The 13230-nt window shown below is 48.4% G+C and overlaps 1 protein-coding gene across 3 annotated transcripts in view; it reads left to right on the top strand.

Moving 5' to 3' along the window:
• The window catches only part of Tns3 (tensin 3), a 244712-nt gene that overhangs the window by 77792 nt on the left and 153690 nt on the right, over positions 1 to 13230 (top strand). For 2 of the 3 annotated variants that reach the window (XM_076545948.1, XM_076545950.1), the window contains exon 4: positions 6278 to 6316. The exons of the other annotated variant lie outside the window; for it this stretch is intronic. Coding sequence is in view for 1 of the 2 variants with exons in the window: in XM_076545950.1 (XP_076402065.1) it covers positions 6278 to 6316 (39 nt within the window). In the remaining variant the exon portion in view is untranslated. The remainder of the gene's footprint in view (positions 1 to 6277; positions 6317 to 13230) is intronic. 3 annotated transcript variants of the gene reach the window in all.

The following is a 13230-nucleotide window of genomic DNA, read 5'->3' as shown; positions in this document are numbered from 1 at the left end:
CTGCCTTGTTTCTCATGGGGATTAGAGGAAGCTAAATTGGGCTTTGCCCACTTAGTGGATAACAGGGCTGCCTGAGGAATGTGAGCCTAATTAGGGATTCCAGGGTCATGCCTAGCAAAGAGTTCCCAGGAGCAAAGGTAGAGAGGGCTCCGGTCCTTGGAAAGGTTAATAAAGTCTGGGCAGCCTGCATTTCATGCCCTAGTCCCTCTGCGTCCCTTGTTCTTGCAGGCTCTTTGGGGAGCTTGACCTTGACAGTCACCGGCCCTGGCCTCAGGCGCTGGAGCTGTTCCAGAAGTTGCCTTGAATGAGGAGACTTGTTGCTGCTTGGGGGTCTAGCCTGGACTGGTGTTCGGAGAATGCTTTGGTTCTCTGAAACCTTTGATAGCTGTTCGACTGAACTGTGTTCCCTCAAGTTCACGGGCCGAAGCCCAGCTCTCTGAACTGGATTTGTAGGCGTGGTCTTTTTAAGAGGTGAAGTTTCAGCAAAGTCACGAGAGTGGGTTCTAATCCCACGTGACCTTTGTCCTCCTGCGAAGAGTCTTAAGATACAGGTAGGGAGGCGGATGACCACGGATGACCAACTTCACAAGCCAAGGAGCAGGAAACTACCCTGCAGACACCTCAGTGTTTGTCAGTTGGGCGCCAGGGTTGAGGACATAAAAACCTCTATTGTGTAAGCTTTCTGTCTGTGGGGCTTCCCTGTGGCCCCGGCAGTCTAGCACAGACTGTATTTAATTAGAGTGACCCTTTGCTAAGTGGCAGCACTGGGGGTGAGAAACGGTTCTTCTTGATTCACCTCCTCCATATATATAGTGAGTGATAATCCTGGCTATAAAAAAAAATTTACAACTTACCTTTTCTCAAGCTTAATACAATGGGCCAGTTCATTGGTCAGTGATATTTAACATAAGCTGTAAAAGCTGTAAAGTGATAAAAGGGCTTCTTGGAAAAATCCTCACTCCAGATCCTGCTCTCCTCAGAGATGAGCAGTGACCTGACTCCCATTGCATTGTGGGTCTCAGTGGCCAGCCACTAGCCTCTCTCTGGGTTTCTCCTAAGCCCAGGAAGCCACAACATCTCTTCCACTTCCCTGATCTGGAAGGAAATTGTTGCCCTTCTGGCTTGGTGTCGAAGCTGAACTAAATTTCGTCTCCAGTTTTGTGTAGCCGTGAGTCACATTATTCTGAGCAAAGTGATTTCACTCATATAACTTGAGCATCAGGATGGTTCTTTCTTCGAGCAGTGAATTGATTTCGCTCCCCGACACAGTGCTGAGGCGACCAGTGATCCACCTTTCTCCTCTACTCCTTTGTCTTGGCACCTGAAAGGTTGTTGTTGAACTTATTGGAAGTTATGTGCTTTTATTTATCGATGCATTTGTTTCAGTGCTGGGGCTTAAACTCAGGGTGCGGTGCATGCTGGGCTCGGCCAAACTGCAACCCCAGCCCCTGTGTGCACTTAATGAATGCCTTTCCATGACTGATGAATGATGTTGCTGGGTTGACTCTCCTTTCCAGATCTCCAGTGCATCCATACGTGATGCCAACTTCAGAGAGCTCTCCCATGGGCAGAATTAAATGGAGAACAAACGAGAAAAGAGGCCAACAAGGACCCAGGCTTCCGCTGGAGGGGTGAACCAGTAAAAACATGCTGGAAACTGGAGGGGCATGTCTTTCCATTTTTCCTCCAGAGTTCCGTGACGTGCTAGGAAGCTCATTCATAGGACCCAACAGGACTGGAATTTTTTCACAAAACGTTGAATGCAAACTCTTTATTCTGTTCATGTAGTAGCATGTAGTGGTTACAACCATGCATCTCTTAGAGAAACTGGTAGGAAAATAATCACTCTTGACATGGCTTGGCCAAAATGAAATTTAATTGAGCATGGCAACCAGGGTTGAATTCACGGTTTAATTATGTGAACGAGAAGGAAGACATGGTCTACAAACTGTATGTTGAACTGGGTTGTCCTTTCTCTCTCTGGGGACTTGGATGTCCTGAATGGTAGTTATGGTAGACCTGGTCTTCTCAGCACCAGAGGCTCCTGCTGGCCTTGGTGAGGTGGGCAGAGGCAGCTGGCTGTGGTTGAAGCTTTCTTTTTTAAGGTAAACTCACATGTTGGTCAAAGCTCTGCCTTTTGCCCCGGGTTCAGGACTTACATGACTCTGTGAGCATACTAATAGACATGGACACATGGACATAACTCACAGACAGACATGCAGACATTCTGACACATAGAAAACACACTCACAAACTCACATATTCCCACAAGGCATGCATGTACACACACATGTACACATGTACACATGCTGCTTTCTCACACATTAGAGCTCACACAGACTTCTAGTCATATACAGACTGTCATAACAGTTCACACATTTCTCAAAAAATGGTCAATTTGGAGGATCGCACATTCTAGGCAAGCTTTGTACCACAGAGCTCACCTCCTCACATTGCTCTCAGTCCTTGAATTTTAAATATGTACACTGCCATTCACACATTTACCCACTCATTCCTGGGACAGTCATGATGAGTGGAAAGCCGGAGGCTCCTCCTGCTTCCGCCTCGATGACCTGCTGGCTTGGAGACAAGGTTATCAACAGCCTTGAGCTCCAGGCACCCACACAGCCAGGTGTGGGTTGGGCACAGCCTTGTTTGTTTGTGGTTGTCCTTGGTAACCACAGATTAGGCCACAGACAAAGCCAAGTCAAGGCCATAAAGTGGCTCTTAGGCAGGTCTCTCAGAGGGGCCCTGGGTCAGGTTGAGAGAAGGACATGGGTCCCAAGATCTTACTGCTCATAGCTCAGGGTCTGTGGATCTTTCCTGGGATTCCCTTTACTGCCACCTTCTGTCACCTTGACTCCAGTGGGTGCTGTCCACAGGAGGAGGGGAAGGCAACTGGGACTCGGAGGAGCAGTCCTCCTTGCTTCAGCCTCCCAGGCATAGGACAGAATATGTTGGCTTTCTGTGTTGGTAGAGTTCAGGACCAAGACCTGCAGACAGGCGTGTCTTATAGGATGTGTTTATGGAGCTGACTTGAGCCTGCACATGCACGGCTCCCTGAGGGTGTGTCCTGATGCTTGGAACACAGACTGCAATCCTTCTGCAGCTTGCTCAGCCTCCATGGTGCTATGCCCTGGGTGGTAGGTGTATATCGTGGAGCTATACACTGAAGGAGCTATCTCAGCTCAGACTCCTGGGTGGAGACGCCTGTAGGACCGTACCTGAGGATGGCCTGGCACTGGGCCCTTGTTGCAGTCCCCTGCGTTGGTGTCTGCTACTCAGTATTCAGTACAATTCATGGCCTTGGATGGATATCCTGAGAACAGCCTAGAGGTGTCCCAGGCACACAGTGCTTCCTTCAGTCACGTGAAAAGGGCCCAAGGACCAGAGTGTTTGACCAGAGCTGCAGCTGAAGATGAGGAACAAGCAGATGATATGAGGTGCCTGCCATTCTGATCTGGACCCTGGGCAGAGATCCTCTTCCTGTCAGCTTATCAGTCCCCCCTCTTGCTCTGTCACCTGGCTCTTCATCTTCAGGAGATGAAGTTGGGGAGGTGGGCAGGGGCAAAAGCAGTAGTGACGATGAGCCCCAGAGCTTTGTGGGCTCCAGTGAAGAGAAGGGAGTGTGGAGAAGTTGTGTCCTGCCTTTCTAGACAGGGCAGATGGAAGGTGGGACCTGCTAGCCCACAAAAGCAGCCAAGGAGCCCGATCACAGGGCTGCTGAGTGTCCACGTGTTTCTTAGTTCGGAGCAGACTGGCATGAAGCAGGAACATGGGCATCCTGAGAGAGGCAGTCTTCATTCTTGGTTCTGACTGGCAGCAATTGCCCTCCTTATTCTAAACAAGGGGGAGTAAATTAGAAATACCAGTTACATCCAGGTGTCTCCTGTCCTGACATCTGATCATAGCTACATTGGATGGACACATCTTGATTGTTTCCTTGGTTGTAGATGGTCTGTCCAGGACTTGATTGAGTAGCCTCTCCTCTCATTTGCCATTCCTGGTGCTGTACCCTGCACACCACTTGTTTATATGGGGATGTGGGATATAGAAAACATCTGATACCCCCCTGTGTGTGTGTGTGTGTGTGTGTGTGTGTGTGTGTGTGTGTGTGTGTGTGTGTGTTTTAGACAAGGTCTCACTGTGTATCCTTGCCTGGCCTGAACTCTCTAAGTAGACCAGGCTGGCTTCACACTGACAGATTCACCTGCCTCTGTCTTCCAAGTTCTGGGATTAAAGATGTGTGCTCATGCCCTGCTCCTCACTGTTGCTGTTAAACTGGTTTCTGGTATGGCATAAGGAACTCCTTCCATACATGCTTTTGGTCCATTACTTGAAAATATTGATGAACTTCATAGTTAGGATAGTTTTCAAATTATAGAAAATTAAGCATTCGTTTGGTGTATTTAAAAATCTGTATAATGCAGAATACTTGATGAGTCAATATTGATACATTGTTAACCAAAGTCCACAAGCCCATAGTGTACACAGGGAGTTTATTGGGTGTTGTTCGTTCTGTGGGTTTGGACTGTTGTTAGTGACATGTACCCACCATGACAATGTCAATCCGAGCAGTTCAGCTGCTCTCAGCACTGTCTGATTTCCCTCTTACTCATCTCTTCCCTCAGCCTCTGATAACCGCTCATACTTTACTGTTTCTATAATTGTGTATTTCCTAGGATGTCATAGTTGGAATCATGTAGCAGGCAGGATCTTCAGGCTGGCTGCTGCTTCTTCTTAGTGGTATACATTTTTATGTGCCTCTGTGCCTTTCCATGTCCTTTGGGGCCATTTCTGCTTACCGATGACTATTATTCTGTGTTGTGGAATACAGGTGACATCCTAGAGGCAGAGACTGATTCCTCATGCATTCCTTACCAGCGTGACTGTGTCACAAGGCACCAGGATGCCTGCGTGCCCCACGTGGAGGCTTGCTGGAATGGAGTGAATCACAGTGTTCCATTAACCATGAGTTCCCCTTGGTCCAGTGTGGTCACTGTACTATAATGTCCTATCACCAGCTCCCTGTGTTTCCAAAGCCATGTGTTAGTTTTCACTTTACATTTTTTTTTTGTGGGCTTCTTTCCCCATCCACCCATCAAAATTTAATGTGTACCTGATGAGCTGAGGACACACAAATCCAAAATTCGTGTTTCTGTCTGCTAGTTGCTGTAGGAGTACAGAAGAGATGAGGATGGAGTTAGAGGCAAGGGTGGGTGCAAAGACTGAGGACCCCTGTCTCTGCCAAGACTATGTATATGAGTCAGGATCCTGGTGGAATAATGGCTTGTCCCAGACAGATGAGTGGCCATGTGTCACGTATTTCTTGAGAAACTTACTGAGCAAGATAAGCAAGAGACCTATAAATAGTGTCCACATCAGGGACCAAGGTCACACTGCTGCCGCCTGCTCCAAATTGCCCATGACAGTGACTGGTCAGACCCCTGGTGTCTCCTCCTTTTCCACAGTTTCAGAGCACTCTTTGAGAACTGGAGCGAGCCAGGGGTCTGAAGTGGGAGAGCCCGGAGAAAGCTGGGGAGTGCGGCAGGTCACAGGGGCAAGGTCCCTCAGCAGCCTTCCAAACAAACCAGAAGCAAGTCCAACGTGTTGACTCACCCAGGGACTTTTAACTCGGGGACACAGCGGTCTCTGAGTTAACACTTTCCTTTTGGCCTTCACAGCTGTCTCACAGTTGCTGTTCTTGGGGTGTAGCAGAGGTCTCACGGCTTTCCCTTGAATGCTTAGTGAGCTGACTGTGGGAGAGCCAAAGGGAAGTCCTTTCCGCTTCCTTCGTGTGCCCACAGGAATAAATACATTTTTGGCTCCGTTCTCAGTTTCGTATGCATAGATAGTTCTAGAGAAAGCAACCCATTTTGCAGAGAAAACAGTCATCCCTGAATGTGACTGTAAAGACTGTGGGCAGCTTGGAACCACCCTTCAGCGCCCCCCACCTTCTCTGGGTCCCGCTTCTCATGCTCCCCAATGAGGAAGGACTCCCCTGGGAGTACATCAGTTGCTTGGAATTCAAGGTGAACTTCTGTTTTTATGAATGATGTGCAGATTTGTTCGTTTTCCTTTTGGATGGGTGTGTCTCCACTTTTTTTTTTTTTCCTCTTGAAATTTTCAAAAGGGACCGGAACTTCCCCAGAATTAGCAGAATGTGGGTTCTGTGGACTGCAGGGATTGTGACATAAACGCAGCCTGGGGGAACCCGCTTTGGCTGATGGGCCCATTGCCTGAGAGCCTCTTGCTCATGTTTCTTTTCCCTTTCAAGGTGGCGATTCCCTGCTCTGTGCACGTCCCTCCGGGCCAGGTAAGACTGTCACATTCCTTTGGGACTTGGTGTGATAAGGTAGGGTGGTCTTCTTGTTCAAGCTCTGCTCTCCCTGGGCACTTTTCTTATCTTGAGGGTGGTTTTCATTAAGATAGAAAATTCTGCTGGACGTGGTGGCACAAGCCCTTAGTCCCAGCACTCCGGAGGCAGAGGCAAGGCGGATCTTTGAGTTTGAGGCCAGCCTGGTCTACAGAGTGAGTTCCAAGGCAGCCAGGGCCATACAGAAAAACACTGTCTTGAAAAACAGACAAAAAGACAAATCCCTGTGCTCTTTTGTGGCAGCAACCTTTAGGATCAGTAACATCTACCTTTGGGGCTTGGACCCCTGAATTAAAGGGACTTGTGTTGTCTTCAGTGTCAGTACCAGTGTCCCAGGGTGGCTTTGTAAATGATCCAGTGATGCCAGAACATTCACCTCTGACACATGCTGTGCTTTTATCTCACTGACAGTCAACATGGCAACACTTTCTCTTTGACCTGTCATTGGGTGGATGTAAAATTTCCCCCTGCTTCTCAAGTGATTCCGCTTTGAATGTCATGACAGCCTGCCCTCTGTGTTTTCTCGGTCCCCATCCATTGTCTCTAGTGACTTCTAGTGTGGACTGGGAGATAGGGAGCAGGTAGCCAGGAGTGGCCCAGAGGAGGTCACTGTGATGCTGCCTGCCTGAGGCTGACAGCCTCGCTTGTGAGGGAAAGCAGTGAGGCTACCACTTCTTCCAAAGTGCCTTTCATGAGTGTTGCTTGACTTATGCAAACTGGATGGGGTCATGCTGCCATGCTGCTCTTCCCGTATGCAGCACCGGATAGCTCGGTCGGTGTCTTTGCTTCTTTCCTGTCTTTGTGGACAGAGCCCCGAGGTCTCTAGACACGAGGCCGGTTCTGGCTGGCTGTCTTGTAGGGTGGTAGAACGTTCTCTCAGGGCGCAGTTGAGAGGTGGCATTCCAGCCGTGTTCTCCTGAAGAAGCCAAGCCCAGATACCAGCCTCACTGTTCAGCCTCAGTTTTCCTTCCGTTTCCAGTGAGGGTGGTGGTGTTCCGTGACCTCGCTGGCAGCCACATGAAAGAAAAGGGATTTTGGGTTGGTGCATCACAGATGCCTCATTCACAATGGCTGTTGTAGCTAGAGTTTTCCTGTTTTGCCCACAGTTAGGACAAATCTCTGTCACCCGCCAGTCCCACAGCCGCTCAGACCCAACCAAGTAAACACAGAGACTTATATTGCATACAAACTGTATGGCCGTGGCAGGCTTCTTGCTAACTGTTCTTATAGCTTAAATTAATCCATTTCCATACATCTATACCCTGCCACGTGGCTGGTGGCTTACCAGTGTCTTCACATGCTGCTGGTCATGGCGGCGGCTGCAGTGACTCTCTGCGTCAGCCTTCCACTTCCCAGAATTCTCCTCTCTCCTTGTCCCACCTACTTCCTGCCTGGCCACTGGCCAACCAGTGTTTTATTTATTGACCAATCAGAGCAATTTGACATACAGACCGTCCCTTTGAATGCTTTCAAAGGTCTCCTTCCTCTGGGAATGTAAGCTATGCATCTGACGTCATCAGAGGGATTTCTGCCTACTATAAAGACCAGGTCAGAGCACTGAGGGTAGAGTACCATAGACCCACATCCAGGCTGCCCATGCTGGTTTCAGGGCTTCTAGGGGCACTGCCAGCCCTCCCCCCCTTCACTTCTCTGTGAACTGCATAGTCAGGGTCTTGAGATACATCTGCATGTGTGTTATGCATGCCTTTGTTATGAGTGTATGGGTACATAGATGTTTGTATTATACCTACCTGTAATTGTTATGTTTGTATGAATATGTGTATTATACAGGTATTTGTTGTATTTATATGAATGTGTATTATGTTTGTAAATGTTGTATGTATTTGTTGTTTATACTTTTCCTGTGTATGTGTATTGTGTATGATTATTGATTGCTCTGCCTGTGAATTTGCATGGGTGTTTTTGTGTAAATAACTTGGGTATATATACTAATTTGTGTCTGTTATATATGTGATTTTTATATGTACTTGATTGTGTGCATATATATATATATATATATTCATAAATATAAAACATGTATTGCTTAAGTTCTGAGAGATACACCACTGGATGGTATTTGAGCATACTGAGTGGTATAGCCAACCATAATGGCATAACTGATGCTTAATTTTTTAAAATGTTTTAAGCTTCTTTTGATAACATCTGACACCCAGACACACATATATTAGCTGAGGCTACCCACAGTCAGGACATCATTGCTATTTTCTTCTGTCTCCACGTGTTGTCTCCCTAGGACGTCTTCAGAGGCAGTAACACATGGAACTCTCACCTCCTGTGGTAGCTGGAGCCCCTGAAAATCTGTCAGAGGCTGTTTTATAGTTAACATTAAAAAACAAAAATAAACAAGGGGTCTGGAGAGACGGTGCAGTGGTTAAGAGCACTGACTGCTGTTGCCAAGGACCTGGATTTGGTTCCTAGCACCCACATGGCAGCTCACAACCACCTATAACACCATTGAAGGGGATACAGCACCCTCTTCTGGCCTCCTCAGGCACTGCACACACCTGATACACATAAATATCCATGAGGGTAAACCCTTATACATATGGTAGGAAATTAGATTGGAAATCTTAAAATAAGTAGGAATATACTCTGACAAAAATTACAGCATAGGGGATGTCTCCAACATTTCCACAGCTGTTACTTGTTTTTATCAATTATTGTGGACTGGGCATCATAGAATGTGCTACATTTTCATGTGACTGGCTGTGCAGTAGGTCAGCTCACTCCAACCTCACTACAAGCACTGAGGGACTCAATGAATCCCTATGTTAGGGCAGCTGTGGCGTTTCCAGGTGGTAGGAAGCTGCAAGCTCTCTTATAATGAGACTACTGTCATGTGGTTAGTGTTTGGACTGAAATGTTATGTGGCATGCCTTTCTCTTGTCTGTCTCTCTGTCTTTGTCCCTGCCCCCTCCCACCCCCCACCCCCCGCCCTCCCCCATAGGTGTGCTTTTCTTCAAGGTAATCATGCACATGCCAACTCTGTATTAAGTGCTCAGACCCTTTTCAGACTGCTTTGTCAGACAGTTCTCTACATCAAAGAGATAGATCCTCCCGATTCATTTCAGCAAATTCTTGGGGAGGTGCAGGCAGCTGAACTGTGAAGATGATGCCTATGAGCTAGAGCTGATGCAGGGACCCATGTGGGGTGTTCTGGTCAGGTCCTTGGCTGTGCACCCACCCTCCTCAGCTGCCAGCCTTCTTGGCAGTGTGTGGGGTCTGAGATAGGGCTCCTGCAGGTTTTTAGCGGATGTGTGACTCTCCTTAAAGCAGGGAAGGTTGGTCTGGGGGGCAGGGAATACATGGAAGAGTGGAGGTGGTGGCTGCGCCAGCACCATTGCTGTCCTTAATACCTGCACTGGGGTGTGTGGCGAAATCTCCCCTCTGTGACACCTGCACCGGAGGCTTTGTGCCTGCAGTCTGCACTGTTGCTTCCTAGTACAGAAAGCATCCGATATTCCTTGCACTCCTGGCCCTGCATGGTCTGAGAGCCCTCTAGCATGGCCTTGGAAGTTGAATTGGCTTGAAGATGCTTTCAGATGTCACTGTGAGAACACGAGGCCTCGTGACTGGCCAGGTTACCTGAGAACAGGTTTTGTTTTCCTGCTTGTCATTCATTAAATACTTCCTGTGTGTGTGATACATCGCCTGTGAGGTCATCTCTGAGGCTCAGCAAAGTCTAGAAGCTCCCCAAGGTCACCTCGATATGGCTTCTTTGACTGCCGCTGTGCATCATGTGCTGAGGCTAGTCATCCTCACTGGGTCTGTTCCTGGAGTTAGTCACAGCCTGGGCCCTTAGCAGCCCTAACAAGCTAAGCTTGGCCACCCATCCTCAACATGTCAATTAAAGAGACAAATCCTAGGAAGAACCAGAGAGTGAAAACTTACCCAGTGTGCTCACAGAGGTCTGGTACACCCCCACCCCCACCCCCTGTCCGTCTTTATGGGCACTGATACGTGGCTAGGTTTAAACAGAGATTTACGTAGTTGAGCAGTCATGGTCAAGGTTGGTCCTACCCATCATCTTTGGCCTCTTCTCTCCTATGAGATGGTCTGACTAATTGCTGAAATTGTGTGAACTCTTCCTGGGAGACAGTTGTCCTGGGGGAGGCGGGGGGGGGGGGGGGGCGGCTGGCATCAGACTTTAGTTTTAGTCTTCTCCCAGCATGAGTTTCCTGGGGGGAAATTCCAATTCTTTGGGAACCATTGTCCCAATGGCCTGATAGGCAAAGGGAGGGGCACTCCAGGGTCTTTAGAATATCTTCCCTCCTGCCAGGATGGTTACAATGATGCTTCTAGTATTTGGTGTAACGCATTTGTAAAACAAGGAGCTGTCTTGTGCAAAACTGCCCACTTAGTAAAAGTGGAGAGGAAATTAGTGGTTATTCAGGGCTGCTGTATTTCCTCTCCAGAACTGGTGACTGTCTCCCGAATCCACAAAACATGTCTGTGGGATGAACACCCTCGGATCAGGGGCTGCAGACACCGTCCAAGGGCTCACTGCTCATGGATGAACTTGACAAGCAGAAGTTTCATTGTCCTGTGTCTTCTGAGCCCCTTATGCCGTTCCTGGTCTCAGGGTCATCTGAGCTGACATGACACACATGGTGTCCCTCCGGCGGACTCCTGGCCCTTTCTGCATGTGACGTTAGGGGTCCTGGTGATGCATGTTCTGTGACTCAGCGGACCTCCAGGTTGGGGAGCAGGTGGCCTGCCTGCCTTCCGGATGTGCCCTTTGCAGCTTTAGCCGGCAGTTGCTTCTGAGGCTGCCCTTTTGCCTCAATGGCGCCTCTGTCCCACTGCCTGCACCCCCTGCCCTCCTGCTGTGTCCTGGGCTGGTGGCCTTTCCTCCACCCGTTGCCTGCCTGCGCTGCCTGCCTCTGTTTGGTAGGCGGGAACCTGCAGAGTCCACCGCATCTAGCATGGTTCAGCTCTATGAGCCGCCCGCCAGATCTGTCTGGTTTGAGGGATGACAGTTTGGGACTCTGGCATATTTCATTATCCCGGACAGTAAGAAGGGCATGGTGAGCCTTGCTGGATGGACTGAATGACGGTCTTTGATCAGTGACTGACTCGAGGGACACTGTTGATTTGTGGGAACAAAGGTGCCTTCATGACTGCTAGGCATTTATTTACCTGTGATGCCTGGCCTTCTGTTTCTTTGCTGATGGCAGAACCTGTTTGTCCTTCTGGCTTAGAGAAGTGAGGTGTGAGGTTGGAGTAAAACATGAACTGAAAGTTAGTTGGTGAGGTTGAGAATAGGAGCTGGAAGGCAGACCTCTCTTTGTGAATGATGGTGTTGTTGATGAGGCAAGTGTACAGACTGTTGAGTTCCCTGAGAGTCTGTGTGAAAGGGAAACTGTAATGATTGGTCTCTCTCTCTCTCTCTCTCTCTCTCTCTCTCTCTCTCTCTCTCTCTCTCTCTCTCTCTCGGGGCATTGAGCACAGGGTTTTGTACATGCTAGGCAGGTACTCTATAAAGGAGCTACGAGAGGCCTGTAAAGATACAGCCCTTTACTCATTTTTACTTTGAGACAGGGTTACACCAAGTTGCCAAGAAAGGCCTCAAACTCGTGATCTTCCTTTCTTGCCTCTGGGGCAGTGAGGACCACAGTCTTGTGCCACAAGGCCTGGTTGGAGGCATGCACTTTGTCTGTAAGGTGGGAGAAGAGGGAACATATATTACATAGGAAATACAGGTGATAGGATATGTCCTGACCCAGAGCTGTCATGTGGTGGTCAAAGGTTTGCTTCATTGAAACTTCATTAAGACCTAAACCAATATGTCAATAGTATGATAGGGTTCTCAGAAATGTAGAAGGGCATTGGTGGTTTTATGATCTGCTCATGTCTGTTCTAGGTAGAGGGAGCCTCAACGATGAGAGAGGTGACAGGCTCTTTGGAGGCAGGGCATGCAACTCAGCTCTTCTATAGACCTACATATGTGTACATATATGTGATCACATGTATACATAGGCACAGAATGTAATAGTACTTACAAGTGCCAGACTAAAAGTTACTCTGGTCCTATCCAGATGGCAACACAGAGAGTCCTATGATGTTGATCTGAGTTCCTGTGGGGTCCCTGTAAAGACTGAGGGATGTTTTAAAATCTCAATGCTAGCTGGACATGGTGATACATGCTTTTAGTTTTCCAGCACTTGGGAGGCAGAGGCAGAATCAGGCAGATTTCTGTGAGTTTAAGGCCAGTCTGGTCTACACAGCAAGTTCCAGGCCAGCCAGTGAGTGATACACGGTGAGGGTCTCACAAAACAAAAACAAAACAATACGAAACAAAAAGCCAAACACATATAAACACACAAAAGGTTCTTGGTGTCCTCATGCTCCACGGAACAGACAGGCTGAATGTGCAAAGCCTGACTGGCTTTTCCTTGAACTGCAGAGGACAATGAAGTCTTTTAGTTTTGTGGTTTTGCTGTTTGCCTTGTGTTATCTTGTTGTTTTGGCGTCTGACAGGGAGAACCAGTCTGATGAGCTCTGGAGAAATCCTCTACTTCCTGGGAGCAAGGGTATGGAGGTCATGCAATGTTTTTGTCCAGTGGATCCTCCTCTATGGAGACTGGGGACGAGAGAAGCCTGGGCGTGGGGTAGGACTGTCAGACAGGTGTGTGCATCTCTTGTTGGTAGCTGCCAGTTTGCAGGGTCAGGTCCTCATGCAGAGACCTAACCATGCTGTAATCAGTAGCCAGAGAGCTTTCTGCTGAAGCTCAGAGGCAGTTCTGCTCTTTTTGTCTTGTTTTCACTTCGAGTGCTGTCCGAGGGAACAGGTTTACATTGGTCACCAGGGAATCCTGATCTCAGGTACAGGA

The sequence above is a fragment of the Peromyscus maniculatus genome, chromosome 10 (genome assembly GCF_049852395.1).
Source record: "Peromyscus maniculatus bairdii isolate BWxNUB_F1_BW_parent chromosome 10, HU_Pman_BW_mat_3.1, whole genome shotgun sequence".
NCBI lineage: Eukaryota > Metazoa > Chordata > Mammalia > Rodentia > Cricetidae > Peromyscus > Peromyscus maniculatus.
Note: the sequence above shows the minus strand (reverse complement) of the source record. Positions and strands in the feature narration are given on the sequence as shown.